A 21,458-nucleotide genomic window follows, 5' to 3' on the forward strand; every position below is an offset into this window, starting at 1 on the left:
ACCCAAATTCCATATGATATTTCAAATTGCTATAGCTTCACCCAAAATCCATATGATATTTCAAATTGCTATAGCTTCACCCAAAATGGTACCTTCTTCTCTACTAACTCATACAAACATGTAAATCTTGGGAGAACATCGTATACTAACAACATCTCTGGTAAAACCTGGATGCTCAAAAAAAAAAGAAAAGAGAAAAGCACTACTTTTAAGAAAAGCGAAATTTGTTTTTTCTAACAAAATATATATCCAGTTCCGAAATGTTTCGTTCTATGTAATAAATTACAAGATGCGTCCTTTATTTGCCCTTTCGTGTCCCACATTTCTAAAATGTGTTACTTTTTTGCTCTTTTATGTTATTGTGTCCGGGAACATGAGAGTGTGTCCTTTTGACATAAATGTGTCCAGATAGATACTTGGTTTAAAGTCTCTGCCTGTAAAACAAGGAGTTTTGTCATTTTCACAGGAACAGGAAGGATTGTAATGTTTATCCGCTTGTTTTTACGCTGTTTTCTTTGGGGTGATTGTACTGAGCGGTCTTAGAGCAATGGGAGAGAGCAGATTCGAAAGCAAATTTAATGTTTTAGGGCCTTTTTTCAAGAGTCAAAAGAGATTGCACCACAGCAAAGTGTTAACTTCCGACGTTTTTTACCATTAAACAAAAATTTTGGCCCAAATAGGGTCAAAATTTCAATTAAGGAAAAATTACTATACTCAAAAAACTTTAAAACTAAGCGGTGCGCCTGTGATAATGTTATTAAATATTTTTGAAAGTCACCATTAAATCCACTATTTTTGCTTTTATTTTACATTAAGATGATAAATTTATCGTCCTATTATAAACTATATGATCTTTGATTTCTCTCTATAAATGAGTGTCTCTTATTACAGGACTGCGGTGTCAATACGAGATTTGCTGTGACCTTTGAATGCAAACAATAGCTAATTAATGTGTTCTATGTATCTCTTGTACATTGACATTTTATATGTACGTTCTTTCGTATTTCATGCACACAGCTTCTAAGTAAAGAGCTAAACACCTGCAATGTATCACTTTTTTTTACCCGGGCACTTTGCATGGAAGGGCTAATCAAAGAAATTTCAAAAGGGAGTTATCTGATCGAAAGTTGAAGACTCTAGTGCCTTTTTAAAGAGTCAAAATTCACAGTAACGCAAAATCCTCCTCCATCCCAATATATTTAAAGCCTCCCACTTTATATCCTCCCAGGAAGTACCCATTTCCCTTAAATCTTTCCTCACGACATCCTCATTACCCCATTCTGGGACGACCCGCTTTTAGTTTGGCCCTAGACGGCTTTGTCAATCGTTATAATGAAAATGCAGTTTTTCCGCTTTTTTTAAGTGTAATTTTCCCCTTTTAATTTGCTGTTTATTTTTCCCAAGGTTGTGATTTTTCCACTACCTGTCTCTCCCCTATCGTCTCCTGCTGACTTACGTGACTTAAGGCTCCAGCCGAGGGTTCGGCGTAGAGAACGATGAGACCAGGAGCCTCCAGACCTATCGCTTGCCAGGCTCGCAGCTTCTTCCACCGGGATGTGGGCTTGGACGAGGAATTCATCTTCTTTGTCTTTCCACCTAGTGGGGGGCCGTCCTCTGGGTCACTTCCATCCGTGCAGGGTGGGGTCGACGTCGAATGCGACCCGTGCAGGGGCGTCGCGTGACATGCAAAGGAGATGGCCGTACCACTGAACAGTACGCCGGGCGAGCTGCGTGGAGAAAGGAGTTTGTGCCGTATGTGACAGGAGGGTCTGGTTGCTAACGAAGTCAGTCCAGTGAAGTCCCTTAATTCTTCGGAGATGTTTTGTCTGTGCGACATCGACGGTGCTGAGGATGGGTCTTGCAGCTAAACACGTCTCCACTCCATATAGCAGCATGGTGCTGACTGACGCATTGTAAATGCGCATTTTGGTAAGGCTGCTAATTTTTGAATTTCTCCAGATGCTGCCAAGCCTTCCAACAACTGCCGACGCTTTGGCTATTCGAGATGTAAGCTCTTTTGTGATCAAGGCATCCTTCGACAGAATGGATCCCAGGCAAGTGAAGTCTTCAGCCACATCTACTCGATTGCTTCCGATGTTGACTTCCTTTACAGTAGAACGGGACGTGGGGGGCTCAAGGAGCAAAATTTTGGTTTTCTGCCAGTTGATCTTCAGTCCAACTTTCGAGGCTTCTTCTGAGAGCACCTGGAGAGCTTTGGTGACCTTTTCGACGGTGTCGTCGGCGTCCTGCGGATATGCGTTGCTTCATTTGAAACGAACATCTCATTTGTTTTTTTTGTTTTTTTTTCAATTCAGAGAGAGTTTTCGATTAGAATAGCGTGCACTGAATAAGATTGGATTTGGATATTATTGATATCGATGCCTGGGTCATTTCCTTCTTATATATTCTAATCCATATTTTTATTATATTTAAAATGATGATTATAATTAAAATGATTATAATATGAACGATGCCTTTAAATCCTTATGTTGCTGGGGTAGGCCAGGCTTAACGGCAAGCCAAGCTAGGTTGGGCCATATGGCAATGTAGGGTAAACTTGCAGGCTTGGACATGGCTTATCTAAAAGAATTTGATGAATTCTCTGTCATCACTCATCCGAAGAACGTGCCCTAGCCATCTCAACCTTTCTGTCACTATATCCCTAGAAAGCGGGACTGAATAATATTTTTCGTACTCTTTGATATACGACCCTAGCACTTGTCAGAAGCTGTACTGTAGCGCTGCCTAAGTGAAAAGTCAAATGTCTACAATGTGTCATATTTTCCTACCCAGAGAGATTGTATGGAAAAGGTAGTCGTAGAAATTTCTACAAGGACTCATTTGATCGAAAGTTGAAGGCTTTAGTGCCCATTGTTGCTACCCGCCCCAGTAGCACCAAGACATCTTATCATACTTTTGAAATAGTCGAAGTTTAGTTGGGATATATCTGCTTATACCGATCAATAGGTGAAAAAAATACGTTTCTTGAGATGTAATGACCCACCTCAGCTCCTCAGGAATAGACCGTAAATAATGCAAGTTGCGAGTTGTTTGACACAGGTTTCATAATGGAAAAGGAGAGCTTGTTCGGTATTGGGTGTGCGATTGGGTCGTAACCAGAGGCGGTTTTAGGGGGGACAAAGGGGGCACTTGCACCGAGCAAAGAAACTTTAGGGACACAATATTTCAAATAAATAATCTAATGGTTATAATCATTTTGTAATTTTTGATATTTAATTTTTATTAGGATAAAATAGATTGATATATTATTAGATCATATTTTTTTATATCTTCATCACCATTCCTTGAAAATAAAAGAAATTAGACCAAATTTAATAAATTTTAATGTTTTTAGAATTAATTATGCAATACGGAAATAAAGGGTCTTTGCAAACGTAAGGGTTACCTATCAAACATTATTAGCGATTGCAGTGTCGGTGGTCAGTAATGAGCAGTTGCCTTGTAAACAAAATAATATTAATATATCTCAGATCGACTGTGGGCTGGAAGCACAGTTCATATATTATCCAGTATGATCATTCTGTATCTCATCCATTATAAAAACCCGGACCGGGGTGCGAGTGCTCCGGAGAACGTTTTGGCAGATATAAACATGTTAGACATGCTAGACTGTTCCGACTGTTTCCATCAAAGTGCATTGAAACAAACGGAAATAAAGCTAATGCAGAAACAGGTTAAACAAGCTAAGGCAGAAATAAGTGGGAGGAGCTTTTTGTTCACGAAGACCAGAATTGATCTGCGATAAGCTTACTGGTATATTATGTCTACTGTGGCTGGAAACGACTAAATGATTTAGCATTAATGAGCATAAAACGCAAAGAGTTAGATGCAATCAATTGGGAAGAGAAAATTAATAATTTTGCAGACGTTAAAGTAAGAAAAGTCAGGTTTCAATAAATTGGAAATTTTGTTAATAAACGAAAATTTTATTAATAGATAAAAATTTTGCCCCGGGCTCAAGAGAATCGAAAGAATCACGAGAATCGATTCTGGTCGAAACTTTCAGGGATCATTCCTTGGGTAAAAAAATCAAACTTTTTTTTGCGGGAGGGGATGGGGGGGGGGTAGAGCTCCCGAAAATAGGCAAAAAATTTTATCCCTGATCAGTTTGAACCTTATAGCCGTGTCATTGGGCGGAAGAAGCGGAATCTATATATATTAGATTCCACAAGTGAACGCAAATTTATATATATATATATATATATATATATATATATATATATATATATATATATATATATATATATATATATATATATATATATATACAAGTTTTATTTAAACGCTATATTTGAATAATATATGCTTAATAAATGCTCATTACTTACGAATGCATGCCGCTGCTATCAATTTCTCCGCCAGCTCTTTATTGAACTGATAATCTGCTTCAGAACTGCAGGCATTGACAGCCGTCAACAGCGGTGTTACAACATAAGACGCAAAACTCAAGGAAATAATGGCAAAGGAACTTGGCCTTAAGAGAAGGACTGATACCCAGCCAAACAGAAAAGCTGGCAGAGGGCCAAAGAATAGCTTCAATGTGTCCTTGATCCCTTTTCCTTTACCTTCTATAGATGGAGTAAATGCTTCTCGAAAGTAGATATATTCTGCACCTGATTTGGGAATGAGTGTGCCGAGCTCACAATATGCCAGAGCACCTACAATGTAAATGATAATTAAACCAAAGTTAGTTAAAGTAAAAGCGAATTAAATTAAATTAAGCCAAATAAAGCACACCAAAGTGACTATATTAACTTCATTAGGTGAAAAATAAACCCAAATCAGAAATGATTTAATTTTTCTTTTCATTATGAACGAAAACCTTTTTAGAGATTACATTTAAAAAGCGTTTTTTTTTCCCAAAGTGGGCAAGGAGTGATATTAAAGTGAAAACAAACAGAAGTTATTTCGTATTTGCGGGAGGACCCCTCTCCCTTAACCCTCTATTCTTTACACTTTAGTCATGCAGTGCTTTGCTGAAAACATTTAAATGAGTAATTGCAAGTATTTTTATTGTACTGACTGCTTTTTAAAACATTTAACTAAAAATTTATTGTTTAAAGAAAATACGCATAAATCGCCCCTATCATTTTTTAGGTACTGTGAAAGATACTTCTTATCCCATTCAAATTCCCCTGCGTTTGGGCATTTATCTAAAGAGAGTGGGTGCAAAGAGTCAAACTTTAGTTGAAAGATCGGGCGCCCTTATGATAGTATATATATATATATATATATATATATATATGTGTGTGTGTGTGTGTGTGTGTGTGTGTATATATATATATATATATATATATATATATATATATATATATATATATATATATATATATATATATATATATATATATATATATATATATATATATATATATATATATATATATATATATATATATATATATATATATATATATATATATATATATATATATATATATATATATATATATATATATATATATATATATATATATATATATATATATATATATATATATATATATATATATATATATATATATATATATATATACCTGTTAAAATTCAAACTCAAAACGACCATAAATTACTATTAAAGAATAAATGAAACCCAAAACGAACAGAAATCAAATAAACAATCATAGCAAAAAACATACAACAAGTAATGATATAAATGAATAAACAGATCTTAAAGCGAGTAATGCTTATATTAAATATGAAAATCAAGCTTAAGACGAAAAAAATATTTTCCTATTGAAGTACAAATGAAACTTAAAACAAATGGAAATTAAACAAACAATCAATGCCAACAAAAATACAATAGATATTAATGTAAATTAATAAATAAATCTTAAAACGAGTGAAACTTAAATTGAATATGCAAATTAAGCCTGAAACAAACAAAAATCACCACAAACAAGAGTTTGGGGTATGACCTCCTTCTCTCACTGTAAAATAATTTGCTTCGTATTAAATAAAATCAGAGGCAACGCTATAGCGTTGCCTATAGTAAAGGCCATACGGCTCCAATGTTTTATTATTTATTTATTATTTTTTCCCCAGAGGCACTTCATATGGAAGGGGTCGTCGTAAAAACTTCAAAGATGGCTCATTCGATTGGAAATCGAGAGTTCTAGTGCCCTTTTTAAGGGTCAAAATTGATTGAAAGGCAACGAACACCCCTTCTACGCCAACCATTTCCCCGAACACATCCAATCAAAATTTTGAGGTAGCCATTTTGTTCTACGTACTTGATTTCCAGATAGTAATTATGTTTTTAAGGAGGAAACTCCCCCACTGCTCTCAGGGTAAGGATTGTAAGTTATGCTCTGGGGGCATATACGCTTTTTATAGAAAGTTTTGTGGTAGAGACGTTAAAAGGGGCTCATTTAATAGGAAATTCAAAGGGGTAGTGTTCTTATTAATAGTCAAAAGAGATTGAGGGGCAACTAACCCACCTCTCACTCCCACCATTTCCCCAAAACACATCCGCTCACAATTTTGAGATAGCCATTTTGTTCAACATGGTGGAAAATTCTGGAAGCTAGGTCTTTGAGGATGGCAACCCCCACAGTCAAAATAGCGTAAGTGTATCCAAGCTATCAAAGAAAGTAAGCAGATTTTTTTGTGAATGGTATCAAGTTTTCCATTTTGGGTCAACTAAAGGAGGTATGAAACAAAATTAAACAGTACAACTTTTTTCCAGATTTGTAAAAGTGTCTATTTTGTTAAAAATTGCTGACAATTTTTCTCCTGCATACAAATTACAGGACAGACTATAAAGTCTTAAAAAAACGAACATATTTAGACTGTGATTGTCTTTTTTTCAGGAAAGACCATGTCAATATAAAACGAACAGAATTTAATTAAAAAAAACTTTTTCCACAAAATAAGTTTTTCAAAGAAAAGTAAATAACTCCATTAAACAAAAAATGATCAAAAATAAAATCAAATAATCTACCAAGCGTGAAACTACCGCAAATTAGCATCGATAAATAAATAAAACCCAAAACGAGCAGAAATTACAATAAATAACCGAGTCAAACCCAAAACGAGCAGAAATTAACAAAAGTTGGGCTCAAAACCCCTATGCCTTCCCAAGGCCAGAACATAATCTGCACTTTACTGAAAAAATACAAATGAATATACATTGTCAGTTTAATATACATATAATGATATTTAGTAATCAAAATGTTAATGTTATTTGATTTATTAAAGTTATAAAAGTAAGAACATTTATATTTTTTTCAGTAAAGTGCAAATTATGCAACCCAGCTCAATAGTAACCGAAACTCTAAAAACTCCGGTATTTTGATACCCATAGATACATCAATAGAATCAGATTTTTATGCTGATTTCAAATATATCACAGATGCGTGTTTATTTTTTATTTATTTTTTTTTTCCAGGGGTGATCATATCGATCCAGTAGTCCTAGGATATCGTAAGAGGGCTCATTTGAACGGAAATTGAAAGTTCTAGTACCGTTTTTAAGTGACCAAAAAAATTGGAGGTCAAATTGGCCCCCTCCCACGCCCATTTTTTTCCAAAGTCACCCAATCAAAATTTTGAGACAGCCATTTTTTCAGCATAGTCGAAAATTTAATAAATATGTCTTTGGAGATGATTTAATCCCCCACAGTTCCCGGGGGAAGGGCCAGAAGTTATGAACTTTGCCCATTGTTTACATATAGTATTGGTTAATGGGAAGTATAAAGACGTTTGCAGCTAAGTTGCAGCTATTGCTCCAACCATGATTAAAGCAAATACACATCTTGGGGTTTCCCAAGTCTATTGGTTGTGGGACAACTCGTCATGGAGACAACCTGAGAGTTGGACTGTGAAACTTTTCTCATTGGCTATGGACTCCACTACTAGCAAACCACCTCTTTTGCACCAAAAGCTCATATTTTTTTTTTTACAATCTTTACATCCCACAGTACAGAACCATTAATTAAAATCTTAATCTGGAGATTCTACTAGTACCTATCGACTCTGGCTTTTGAGACGAACAGAGGGAGCCAACAAAGGGTCCGCAAAGGGAACTGTATTTCAAGGCAAACAGCATGCAATGTGACTCTTTGGCTAGCATAAATTATAATGTATAGATAATTCATAAATTTATAGATCCGCAAAGGGAACTTTATTTCAAGACAAACAGCAAGCAAAATTACTCTTTGGCTAGCATAAATTATAATGTATAGATAAATCGTAATTATATAGATCCGTAAAGGTAATTTTATTTCAAGACAAATAGCAGGCAAAGTGACTCTTTGGCTGGCATAAATTATAATGTATAGATAATTCATATATACATAGATACACAAAAGGAACTTTACTTCAAAGACGAACAGCATGCAAATTGACTCTTTGGCTAGCATAAATTATAAGATATATATTTTTGATTAATATATAGTTCCATAAAGGGAACTTTATTTCAAGACAAACAGCATTCAAAGTGACTCTTTGGCTAGCATAAATTATATTGTATAGATAATTCATAAATATATAGATCTGTAAAGGAAACTTTATGTCAAGACAAACAGGATGCAGAGTGGCAGTATGCAAAGTGACTCTTTGGCTAGCCTAAATTATAATGTATAAATAATTCATAAATATATAGATCCGCAAAGGGAACTTTATTTGAAGACAAACAGCATAGAACATGACACTTTTGCTAGCATAAATTATAATGTATAGATAATTCATACATATATAGATCCATAAAGGGAACTTTATTTCACAGACAAACAGCATGCAAAGTGACTCTTTGGCTAGCATAAATTATAATATATAGATTATTCATAAATATATAGATCAGTAAAGGGAACTTTTTTTCAAGACAAATAGCATGCAAAGTGACTCTTTGGCTGGCATAAAACATAATTTCAGATAATTCATAAATAAATAGATCCGCAAAGAGAACTTTATTTCAAGACAAACAGCATTCAAAGTGACTCTTTGACTAGCATAAAATATAATGTATAGATAATTCATACATATATAGATCCATAAAGGGAACTTTATTTCAACACAAACGGCATGCAAAGTGATTCTTTGGCTAGCATAAATTATAATGTATAGATAATTCATATTATATATATATATATATATATATATATATATATATATATATATATATATATATATATATATATATATATATATAAGATAGATAACATTGTGTATCTAATGAAGAATAAAACTTATCTTATCTTATCAAAGACCTAATTTCCAGAACTTAAAAATACGTTGGATAAAATGGATATCTCAAAAATTTGATTGGATATGTTTGGGGAAAAGGTGAGCGTGAGAGGAGGGTTAGTTGCCTTCCAATCACTTTCGAGTATTAAAAAGGGCACCAGACCTTTGAATTTCAAATCGAATGAGCCCTTTTTCAAGTTTATACGACAAAGATTTCAATAAAAACTTATATACCCCCAGGGCACAACTTCTAACCCTTGCCCTGAAGACTCTGGGGGGAGTGCCCTGCTCAAAGGTATAATTTCCTGAACTTTAAACTGCGTGGAACAAAATGGCTCTCTAAATATTTTGATTGAATATGTTTGGGGAAATGGTGGGCGTGGAAGGGGTGTTAGTTGCCTTCCAATCACTTTCGACAATTAAAAAGAGCCCTAGCCATTTTAATTCCAATCGAATGAGCCATTTTTGAAGTTTCTGCAACAACGCGTTCTATAAAAACCTTATATACCCCCTGGGCATAACTTACAACCCTTGCCCTGAGGGCTGCTACGGAGGGGGGGGGGTTGTCATTCTCAAAGACCTAATTTCCAGAACATAAAACTAACTTGGATAAAATGGCTATCTCAAAATTTTGATTGGATGTGTTTGGGGAAAAGGTGAGCGTGAGAGGTGGGTTAGTTGCCCTCCAATCACTTTCGAGCATTGAAAAGGCCACTAGCTCTTCGAATTTCCAATCGAATGAGCCTTTTTTGAAGTTTCTACGACAACTCCTTCTATAAGAACCGTATATGCCTCCAAGGCATAACTTACAACACTTGCCCTGAAGGCTGTGGGGGAGTATCCTCTTCAAAAACATAATTTCTATCTGGAAATCGACTACGCTGAACAAAATGGCTATCTCAAAATTTTGATTGGATATGTTTCGGGAAATGGTGGGCGTGAAAGGGGTGTTAGTCGCCTTCCAATCATATTCGACTATTCAAAGGGCACAAGCCACTCCAATTTCCAATTGAATGAGCCCTTTTAGAAGTTTCTACGACAACTTCTTCGATACGAAGTGTCCTGCTCTACAGGAAAAATTAATAAATAATGCATTGTGCCAACATCGTTCTTATATACCCCCAGGGCACAACTTAAAACTCTTGTCCTGAGGGTTGTGGGGGAGTGTCCTCCTCAAAAACATATTTTCTATTTGGAAATCAACTACACTGAACAAAATGGCCATCTCAAAATTTTGATTAGAGGTGCTTGGGGGAATGATGAGCGTGGGGGGGTGGGCCTAGGTGCCCTCCAACCACTTTCGACTGTTAGAAAGGGCACAAGCCGCTCCAATTTCCAATCGAATGAGTAGTTCTAAGAATTTCTATAACAGCTCCTTTGATAAAAAGTGTCCTGGTATGAAAAAAAATAGATTGTGCCCACATCGTTATGTTCTTAGGCAGAGCTGTTGCGCTGCCTATGATTTAGACTATTTTCAATAGAATGGCTATCTCAAAATTTCTATTAGATGCATTTCGGGACAATACGACGTGTGTGTGTTGGGGGGGGGGGGAGGCGGGGAGCTGCCCTCCGATCACTTTGACTCTTAAAAGGATCACTGGCGCGTATGATTACCAATCCAATTAGCCCCTTCTAAAGTTTATATGACCACGCTTTCTATAAAACCTTATATGTCCCCAAACCATAACTTACAACCCTTGCCCTGAGGACTGGGGAGATTTTTATCCTCAAATCATAATTTTCTGACCTTTCTGATACGCTGAACAAAATGGTTGTCTCAAAATTTTGATTGTAAGTGGTTGGGGAAATGATGGACATGGGGGGGGGGCGTTTGCCCTCTGATCACTTTCGACAAATAACAAAGGCTCTAGTCCTCTCAATTTCCAATCGAATGAACCCTTTTTCAAGCTTCTAGGACAAAACTTTCTATAAAAACCTTATTTGTGCCAAGGCCATAACTTCGGACCCTTGTCCTGAGGGGTGTTGGGGGGAGGTGTTTCATCCTGAAACATAATTTCTATACCTTTCAACTACGTTGAACAAAATGGCCATATCAAAATGTTGATCGGAAATGTTTGGGGAAATGATGGACATAGGGCGGGGGTGATTCTCCCTCTGATTACTTTCGACTATTAAAAAGGAATTAAGCCCTCTCAATTTCCAATCCAATGACCTCTTTTAGAAGTTTTTACGACAACGCTTTCTATATAAATAGTATATGCCCCCAGGGTATAACTTACAATCTCAGCCCTGAGGGCTTTGGGGGGGGGGCTGTCATACTCAAAAACATAATTTCCGGACCCTTCAACTGGCCTACGTTCAACAAAATGGCTATATCAAAATGTTGATCGGAAGTGTTTGAGGAAATGATGGGCGAGGGGAGGGGGCATTCGCCCTCTGATCGCTTTGGACTATTACTGAGGGCACTAGTTATCTCAATTCCCAATTGAATGAGCCCTTTTTGAAGTTTCTACGACAGCGCATTCTATAAAAACCTTATATACCCTCAGGGCATAACTTACAACCTTAGCCATGAGGGCTGTTGGGAGTGTCATACTCAACAACATAATTTCCGGACACTTCAACTACGTTTAACAGAATGACTATATAAAGTATTGATCGAAAGTACTGGGGGAATAATAGGCGTGGGGGTGGCATTCGCCCTCCAAATGCTTTTGACTATTAATAAGAGTACTAGCCCTTTCAATTAATTCAATAAGAGTACTAGTATTGATAGTACTCTATCAATAAGAGTACTAGCGCTAGAGTACTAGCCCCTAACTGAATGAGCCCTTTTCGAAGAGTCTACGACAACGCTTTCTATAAAAAACCGTATATGCCAACAGGGCATAATTTACAACATTTGCCCTGAGGGCTGTGGGGGTTTTGTGATCCTCAAAGACATAATTTCTGGGCCGTTGAACTACGTTGAACAAAATTGCTATCTCAAAATTTTATTTCAATGTGTTCGGGAAAATAATGGGCGTGAGAGGGGGTTAGTTGCCCTCCAATCACTTTCGAATATTTAAAAGGACAAGAGCCCTTTCAGTTTCAAATTGAATGAGCAAATTTTGAAGTTTCTACGACAACACTTTCTATAAAACCTAATATGCCCCTACGGCATACCTTACAACCCTTACCCTGAGGGTTGTGGAGGGGGGTTGTCATCCTCGAAGACCTAATTTACAGAACTTTAAACTACGTTGAATAAAATGGTTATCTCAAAATTTGGATTGGATGTGTTTGGGGGAATGGTGGTTTTTGGCATTTCAATCATTTTCGACTATTAAAAAGAGCACTAGCTCTCTCAATTTCCAATCGAATGATCCCTTTTTTTAAGTTTCTACAATACAGCTTTCTCTAAAACCCTTATATGCCCCCTGAGCATAATTTACAACCCTTACCCTGAGGGCTGTGGGGGTTTGTCTTCAATAAAGACCTAATTTCTTTAGCTCTCAACTACGTTGAAAAAATGGTTATCTAAAAATTTTGATTGGATGTATTTGGCGAAATTGTGGGCGAGAGAGGGGGGTTAGTTGCCCTCCAATCACTTGTGACTATTAAAAAGAACACTAGCCCTTTCAATTTCCAATTGAATGAGCCCTTATTGAAGTTTCTACGACAACACTTTCTATAAAAACCTTATATGCCCCCAGGGTGCAACTTACAACCCTTGCCCTGAGGGCTTTGGAGGGTTGTCAACCTCAATAGCCCAATTTCCAGAACTTCCAACTATGTTGAACAAAATGGCTATCTCAAAATTTTGATTGGATATTTTTGGGAAATGGTGGGCGTAAGAGGGGAGTAGTTGCCCTCCAATCACTTTCGACTATTAGAAAGAGCCCTGGCCATTTGAGTTTCCAATTGAATGCACCCTTTTTGAAGTTTCTACGACAACGCTTTCAATAAAAGCCTTACATGCCCCCAGAGCATAAATTACAACTCTAGCCCTCAGGACTGTGGGGGGAGTGTCCTTCTCAAAGACCCAATTTCCAGATCTTTCAACTACGTTGAACAAAATGGCTATCTCTAAATTTTAATTGGATGTGTTGTGTTTGGTGAAATGATGGGCGTGGAAGGGGTGTTAGTTGCCTTCCAATCACTTTCGACTATTAAAAAGGGCACAAGCCCTTCGAATTTTCCATCAAATGAGCCTTTTTCCAAGTTTCTACGACAACTCCTTCGATACGATGTGCCCTGGTCTAAAACCAACAACGAAAAATAATAATAATACATTGTGCCAACATCGTTCTTTACTAGGCAGCGCTATTGCGCTGCCTATTATAAAACAAAAGATTGCATTACACAGAAGTAGTCAACAATTACTTCTTTAAAAACAAAAACAAATATTGAAAAGTTTCATTTTTATGTTTTGCATTTTTGGAATTTGACACTCAAAGGTCACAATGGAACTGATTAATGCAAACAAAGGTCTAAAACGGTTTTTCATAACATAAAAACTAAGAATACAAATAAATCACAAGATTGTATTACCCAAAAGCATGTCTACAATTACTTCTAAAAAAAATTGAATGACTTTATTTTTATGCTTCTAATTTTTGGAATTTTACGCTCAAAAGACACAATAAAACTCACTAAAGCAAGCCAAGATCTAAAACAGTTTTTTGAAGGATAAGAACCAAGTATAAAGATAAATCACAAGATTGTATTACACAAAAGCAGTCTACGATTACTTCTTAAAAAAAAAAAAACATTGAAAAGTTTTGTACATACCGAGTAAAGATAGAAGGCCACAAGCTGCCCAAATAATAAGGCTAGTTGCCACTGACTGGCTATCCCTTAGAACAGCACCTGGAGATACAAATATCCCAGAACCTTAAAAAAGAAAGAACAAATCAGAAAAATATACTAGATCAGCAGCACAATCAACATCCTGTGGGTTAGATCAAATCAGTGGCTTGTGACTTTGCATTTCATTTTGTCAGCTTGAGTTCATGCTACAAAAAATTGGAGCTGTCAAAAGTCGACTAGGTAATTTCGGAGACCACACTGCCTTTCCACGATGATAAATAACAGATAAACAAATACTTTTATTAGACAGTGAAAATTCACAAGAAAATACTAGATATTTTAGTCAGATGTACAATGACTATCATCTCTAGAAACACTAAGTATTTCTGTTGATGACGGTCGCTGTGCATGTGACCGAAATATCCAGAATATTCCTGTGAATTTTAACTGTCTAATGAAAAGATTTATCCCTATTCGAACTTTTTTTAAAAGCGTCGACTAATTCTTACGTATTCTAGGTAGTGGTGATAACTATAGGGATTTCCTGCTCAAGAACAGCTCATAGAAATTAGATTTTAAAAGTTTTCATTAAGATGGGGAGGGGGGTCTCCAGTGAAACAAGGAATTACTCTTTACATAAAAAATTATTGCTTATTTGATGATAGTGGAAGTAGTTAAATAAAATTTTAAGGCGAATTTGGGGGAAGGAATCGTGTGAGGGTTGGTTGAATTACGTAATGTTTGGCAGAGTCGTACGGGATTACCTGTGTAGAAGTAGAGCTCTATGTGAAAGGAGGTTAGTAATGCAGGGATCGAGTAATGAGATTTTCTTTTACGGTTCAGTTTACTATGGGATAAGTTTTGTGGGAGTCAAATGTTTCAAGTTAAGATTTAGTCTTATATACATTAATTTCTTTGGGTTTAATTTCATAGACATCAAATCTAGGACCTGACATGGCTTGTGCTAGTTGGTATTTGTTAATATGCTGTGTCAATGAAGAATCCTTGGTTTCACACTTATAAAATATGCCTATATTGATGAACCGTCATGAGAATTTTCATCCAGTTCTGCCTTAGTCACTTTCAAAGCAAGTTTTTGCACTCTATTTATTTCAAAAATTCTTCCTCCCCCCCCCCCAAAAAAATGAAAAATGAATCTTTCGTACAAAAAAACAAGACCGTGATAGGAATGTTTAGTTTCTACCAGTTTTTGAAGAAACAGGGTTTTATTGAAAGAAATAAACACATTAACAACAAACCCGAAGCATATAAACTTGAATGGGAAGACATCGCCCTTTACAAAACCTTGCATACACAATCACTACCAGACATTCTTCCCCCCCCCCCCTCCAAAAAAAAGAAGAAATATATTGAATTTTTAATTTCAATAAACATTCACGACCTAACTGGATGTTGAAGACACTAAATAAAATCATTCGTCTACTCTATCTCCTCGTCCCCCTCCTAAAAAAAAAAAAAAAAAAAAAAAAATAACACTATCATTTGAGAGAAGTGTTGTCAAGCTCAGTAACTCATTTGCAAAAATAAAAATTATGAAAGTTTTCAGAAAGGCAAAAGTTACGTCTTAGCTTCCAGGATTCATTATCCAAAATTACCCTGCGTTGACTGTGATGAACAGTACAGAGCAATTATGATTATTGTCACACCTATAAACAGGAGACACAAGAAATCCCTCCAGCACTAAAATAGCGCATCACCAGGTATATTTCCAAACTAAGAAAAAGAGAAATATTTTTCTAGAACTTTAAGACCTTCCCCTATAGAAGTCTGAAACTCCCCATACCGTCAAAAATTTTTCGTTTAGTAGCAAGGACAAATACGTTTGTCAGTGCAAAACTGTACATGTAAACACTTTTTATGTTCGTAACATCATCCTTCATAGCCAAAGCGTGCATAAATCCCTTTTTAACACCTCATTAACGTTCCTGATGATACAAAATAAAGTGATAACACAAAGGTTACAAGCATCTTCCTCTATTTTATTTAAGTTTTTAAAGCGAATTAAATTTCTTTTACTTTTTCATCCTTAGTAAATAAAATTCAACATTCTAAAGCTGTCTAAAAAGAATTTAGGATTGTTTAAGCAGTTTTTATAATATTTTATAAGTAACTTTGGAGTCTTTAAGGAAATTTTATTCAAATTTTAGAAAGTCTGGTTTTCAAATTGTTGATTTCCAAACTGTTGTCGAATAATTTTTGGACTAACTTAGTAAAGTAGAAATCATATTTTACGTAGATAAGGACATTTAGTTTTTGTCAACAATGTATTTTTAGCACAAATTTTACTGTGCTATTTTTTGACACATTCAAGAGGTTTGACATTAATGTAAAATTAATGTCAGTGTCAACCTGTTTTGTTTAGAATGCTAGAACGTTAGTACTTTGCTTATTTTCTTCGACGTTTCTACCTTTTAAAACAGGGATTGGGAAAACAAATATTTCATTTGTCAAAAAATGAATGTTGAATATCTATGTTAGTGCTGAACATAAATGTGGAAAATCTAAAAATTGAGTGTTTTGCGTGAACGAGGACAACTAATATTTGTCTTTTTAACAGAGATTTTTACGCTACCTCAACCTAAAATAGGATTTCGTTTAAAAATTATTTATCTTAAGAAACTGTGATTTCTCATGGGGACTAGCTGTAATTAACATGGTAAATGTCATTCAAAAATCATTCAAGGCACATTTAAAATATCTTGGAACAGAACTTATGTCTGTTCTTAGTATGATTTTCTTAGAGATTAAAAAGGATAAAATAGTCACAGTTTAAAGCAAGACTTTTCATCTCTAACGTAGAATAGTCAACATCGGAAATCTATCTACTAGCTAAATGTTCCACATGTTTACCTTTTTCTATAGCTAGTTTAAGAGCATTTAATAATTGTATTTAATAATTTATATATACCCTTGATTTTTATTTTTCACACCTATTTTCCTTTTAGCACATATAAAGCCACTGACAAAGTCTGCTGTGGGTTGTCTCGAGCCAGAGTCCCCAGGGTCCAAGTCCCAGTGTGACTTAGTATGGTATATTTTTTGCCTCTGTAGATTTGCATCTTCGTGTGCATAATTTATTGTCAAATTATTGTTTATATAGCTTTGTTTTACTACTTAATAGATAATCAAAAATGAAAAGTTATCTGCTTTTAAAACGCTTCAATACATTTATGCTATAGTAGGCTATTGAACCTTAAAATATAGGGCCTAATCAAAACTCTAAAAAGGGAATTTTGATAACAATTAATCCATCAAAATTGAAACTTGTATTCTGATTCTAAATATATCAAATTCGTTAATTTTATTGTTAGCCATCAAAAGGTAAGAGTCACAGAAACTTTGCTTGATTTTGGGGACCCTCAAGCTGGCAAGTGATCTTAATGAAAATCACACCGTCACATTCAGTATATAAGAGAAATCATACTGAAGAGATTTCAAGTTCCTATCTTCAAAATGTGGATTTTTGTATCTTTTTACCAGAAGAAAGATCAGGGATACGTGTTTATTTGTTTGTCTTTTATTTTTTCAGAGATGATTGTATCAAACCAATGGTCCTAGGAGACCAGGAGAGTCCTGATTCAAGTGGAAATTAAAAGTTTTAGTTGCTTTTTAAGTGACCAAAAAGATTCGAAGGCAACTAGCCTCTCTCCCACATCCCATTCTCCCCAATGAAATTTGATCAAAATTTTTAGATAGTCATCTAGTTCTTTATGTCTTGGGTATCTAGGGATATCTAGGGGTATCTGGGGGTTAGTTTCAGAAATAGCAAATATACGCCACAACCCAAAATTCCAAACGGTTAACATAGTCATATAATTTCATTAGATTCATCTCCTATATTACCTTAAGAAATTACCATTAGCGAAATAGGACAGAGTATTGTTGAGTAAACCTCTTTATTGTTAGGATAAAAATACTTGCCTTAACTTAAGAAATTAAGAAGATGGTTGGAAGAGGTGCTCTGGAGGCTTGGAGCATATTTGGAGAGGTGTTTGACAAGAGTTTCAAATCCACTACAGCGGACTATATATTTAGTAAGTAAGTGTTTTCCTTGAGAAGAAATTCAGCAGAAACTATTCTCTTTTACCCGGACAATCATGTTGAACACCGTCTTTAAAGTTTAAAGATAAAGATACTCGCAAGATTGTTTCCCAGTAGGATACGGGGTGGAGAGAGCGTTTCTTACAACTCTCAGATTCTTACAAAAGAAAATTACCAAATCGTATGGAAAATGTAAATAACGTTCCCCTAGACCAAAAATGTTGACAAAAAAGCCAAATTGATATTTAAAAAAATAAAAAGCAAAGACAGCTAATGTAATTATCAGCATAGAACAGACTTTTAAAGCATTACTAGTACCACGCAGACGCTTGTCTCGTTCTTAAGTATAAAACACAATTAAAGAAAAAAAAGTTTTTTAACTGGAAGTAAGGATCCACATCAAAACTTAAAAAAACAGATTTTATTCCGTATGTGAGGGGGGGGGGGCGGCCCCCTCTTCGACCCTTTCTCTTTACGCTAAGGTTTCGAAGTTGTTTAAAATACTTTTCACTCAAATTCACCGGTCCTAAGTCAAACTTTAGCGTAAGAAACGAAGGTTGAGTGAGGGGCAGCCCCCTTCACATACAAAATGATTTCTGATCGATTTGAATTTTAATGTTGCTCCATACTTTCAGTCGAAAAAACTTGTTTTTTTTAAATTTAATTTCTGACTGTTTTTCAAATCGTGTCAGGAAACCCTCTTCCTACTCACTGCGTAAAGTCTCCCTTGAAAAATTTTCCCTGGAAGTTTTTCTCCCTATAAGAAAACCTCCCTGGGGTTAGGTTAGGTATAGCCTATATAGGGGGGGGGGCGGAAATTCATTTCCGATAGAAATGCTTACTATATTCGTAATCAGCATAAAAATGGCATCGAATGGTGCATTCACTTTATTCCTAACTCAATAATATGATTTCGTAGAACTTTACCAATCCTTCTCCCCCATAAAAAAAATTCCACATTCTTTTGTGTTTCTTACCAGAAAAATATTTTGAGTTTTCTTAATTTCATGTGGATTTGCTTAAAAAGTAAATTCTTTTGATGAATCTATTGTTGTAAGAACTTTGTTTTTCAGACTTTCGATTACTTTTGGGCCGAGTCACTCCTTACTTGCAGTTCGTTATGACGAACTAGTTGATGAAGTAGGTCTCCAAACACAAAATGAACGTTTATAGAATTGCAGAAAAAACATGTAGTATAAAAAAGTTAAGATGGGCAAATATGTGTACTTTAAAACCTAAGAGCACCACCAAGGAATTTTTCCAGGGGGGGGGGGGTAGGTACTAAAAGGATTTTCCCCCTACCATTTAAGCCAGAGTATTTCTCATTTTCTATTTTGATCCATTTTGAATTGTCTCTGGTTTCCAACGAAGGACAATTAAAACCCAATTCCCCCCCAGCGGCACATACGTACACCAGCCCTATTATTCTCAATAAATGTTTGATCTAGAAAAGAAGATAGCTTTATCTATGAATAAGTATAATCATATGCTACGTTTAATAGAGTTGCAGGGAGACATTTTCCAGGAGCAGTTTGTAGCCGTTAAATGAGCCGATTTACAGATTGCTTTCTTCCGACAAAAAGAAGAAGATGAAATATCAATTCAAGCGCTTTGAGGCGGGAAAAATACAATGGAAGAATTTAAAATACTTCTAAAAATTTTCACAGCGATCCTCACAATTTGTAATTTTAATCATTGTCAAGTTTAAGTAACAGTTTTCTAGATCAGATGTCACTTGACATTCCGTGATGGATTTGTGAGAACAGAAAACTGAACAGAAACACGAGCTTTTGCTTATGGTTCCAGACACAGGATTTAGTCAAAATTCGAAAACATTTCTAGAGTTATGAAGGTTAATAATTTTGATCTGACTTTTTTTGTGTGTAAATATCACATAAACTTGAAGGTAATTTAAAGTTCTTCATTTAAAATCACGACAAAAATTCGCCTTATTCAGATGCACAAGAATATCTTAGCTTGCTGAGCAGCCCACTTATAATGTTTGGTGAAAATGAGGTAAAGTATAAAAATATTTTACGAATAAAATGTTCAAGTTACCTAACACTATTGAATTCCCATGGAATGACCCGATTGAAACCAATTGAAGTAAAAATAATCCCAAATGTTGACCAAAGAAAATTCGGAAACCTACGTTTTACATCAACTACCCACTATCTTGCTTTCCTTATGGACACAATATGCAACACACTCGAAAAACCCCAATACTTGCCTTAATGTTATCGCTTTTGACTTGCAAAAACCTTTTGATTTAATCAACCACAATATACTATTAGAAAAGCTATCTAATGACTTTCAAGTTGACCCTTATTTAATTAGAATAATTGCGTCTTTCCTCTCTAACAGAACGCAAGTCGTGAAATACATGAATGTATATTTTGATCCCTTCCCAATTTATAATGGTGTGCCCCAAAGAACCCTCTTAGGTCCAAATTTATTTCTTACAATGATAAACAACCTTGGTGTTTATTTCCCGGATAGATGGAAATTCGTTGATGATCTAACTGTCTTAGAGACATGTTCCAAAAATTCCAAAAGCAACCCAAAGTACATCTTGGAATCAATATCAGCCGAAGCTCTTACTGATGATATGAAAGTCGACCCTTTAAAGTCATCTGTTCTTACTATTAATTTCGATAAAACTCTTCCTTCTTTCTCCTGTCCAATCTCCCCTGAAATGTCTGTTACGATTATGAAATTACAGGGCGTTACCATCTCAAGCGACTTAAAAAGGGATTCTTATATTAATTACATCTTAAAACGTGAAAATGCCGCATTTTCCTCCTTAAACTCCTTAAAAAAATTAAATAACCTAAATCGCACTGTTTAAGGATTTTCCTGTCATTTGTAAGCCCAACCCTTGAGTATGCCTGCCCTGTTTGGCATCCTGGCATTTCCATTGAATTGTCGGACAGAATAGAGGCAGTACAAAAAAGGTGTCTAAGAATTATCTTCAATGAGGGTAAAGTACCTTATATTTCCCTTCTTAGGAGAGCTAATCTTGTCACCCTTAAGGAAAGGAGAGCAAAAATTACCTTGCATTTTGCAAACAATGCCCTTCATAACCCTCGAACAACTCCCCTTTTCCCCGGTCAATATTCACCCCTTCGACCCTGCCTCCCGCGTTCTGTTTCAACAAAAATCCCTCTTCTCGCCCCAATAAGAGTTTGCACTGAAAGATAGAGAAGAACTTTTATCCTTTACATAGTTGACATTTTCAACCACTGAATTTCCGCTGCCGCCCCCCCCCCTCACTCACTCTTTACCTCATAGTTATTAATTTTAATGCCTATTTTGCAAATTTGGAGGTTTTATATTTTATGTTTGTTAGTCACCAACTAACTTATGTTTTTGTTTTAATTCTACTTTATCCCTTTGTTAATTTTACAATTTTTTTGGTGGGGGGCATTTTTGCTGACT

General features: G+C 35.5%; 1 protein-coding gene across 1 annotated transcript in view; it reads right to left on the bottom strand.

Moving 5' to 3' along the window:
* LOC148944232 (b(0,+)-type amino acid transporter 1-like) overlaps positions 1-21,080 on the bottom strand; it is a 98,153-nt gene extending 77,073 nt beyond the window's left edge. Inside the window, exons 1-3 of the mRNA XM_089099874.1 lie at positions 21,074-21,080; positions 13,941-14,042; positions 4,350-4,679 (exon numbers count right to left, since the gene is read on the bottom strand). Of these exons, the coding sequence (XP_088956000.1) occupies positions 4,350-4,679; positions 13,941-14,042; positions 21,074-21,080 (439 nt within the window). The remainder of the gene's footprint in view (positions 1-4,349; positions 4,680-13,940; positions 14,043-21,073) is intronic.
* Between the last annotated feature and the right edge of the window lie 378 nt (positions 21,081-21,458).

This window comes from Artemia sp. Qi Xiang Cuo, chromosome 14 (genome assembly GCF_049724085.1).
Source record: "Artemia sp. Qi Xiang Cuo chromosome 14, ASM4972408v1, whole genome shotgun sequence".
NCBI classification, from domain to species: Eukaryota; Metazoa; Arthropoda; class Branchiopoda; order Anostraca; family Artemiidae; genus Artemia; species Artemia sp. Qi Xiang Cuo.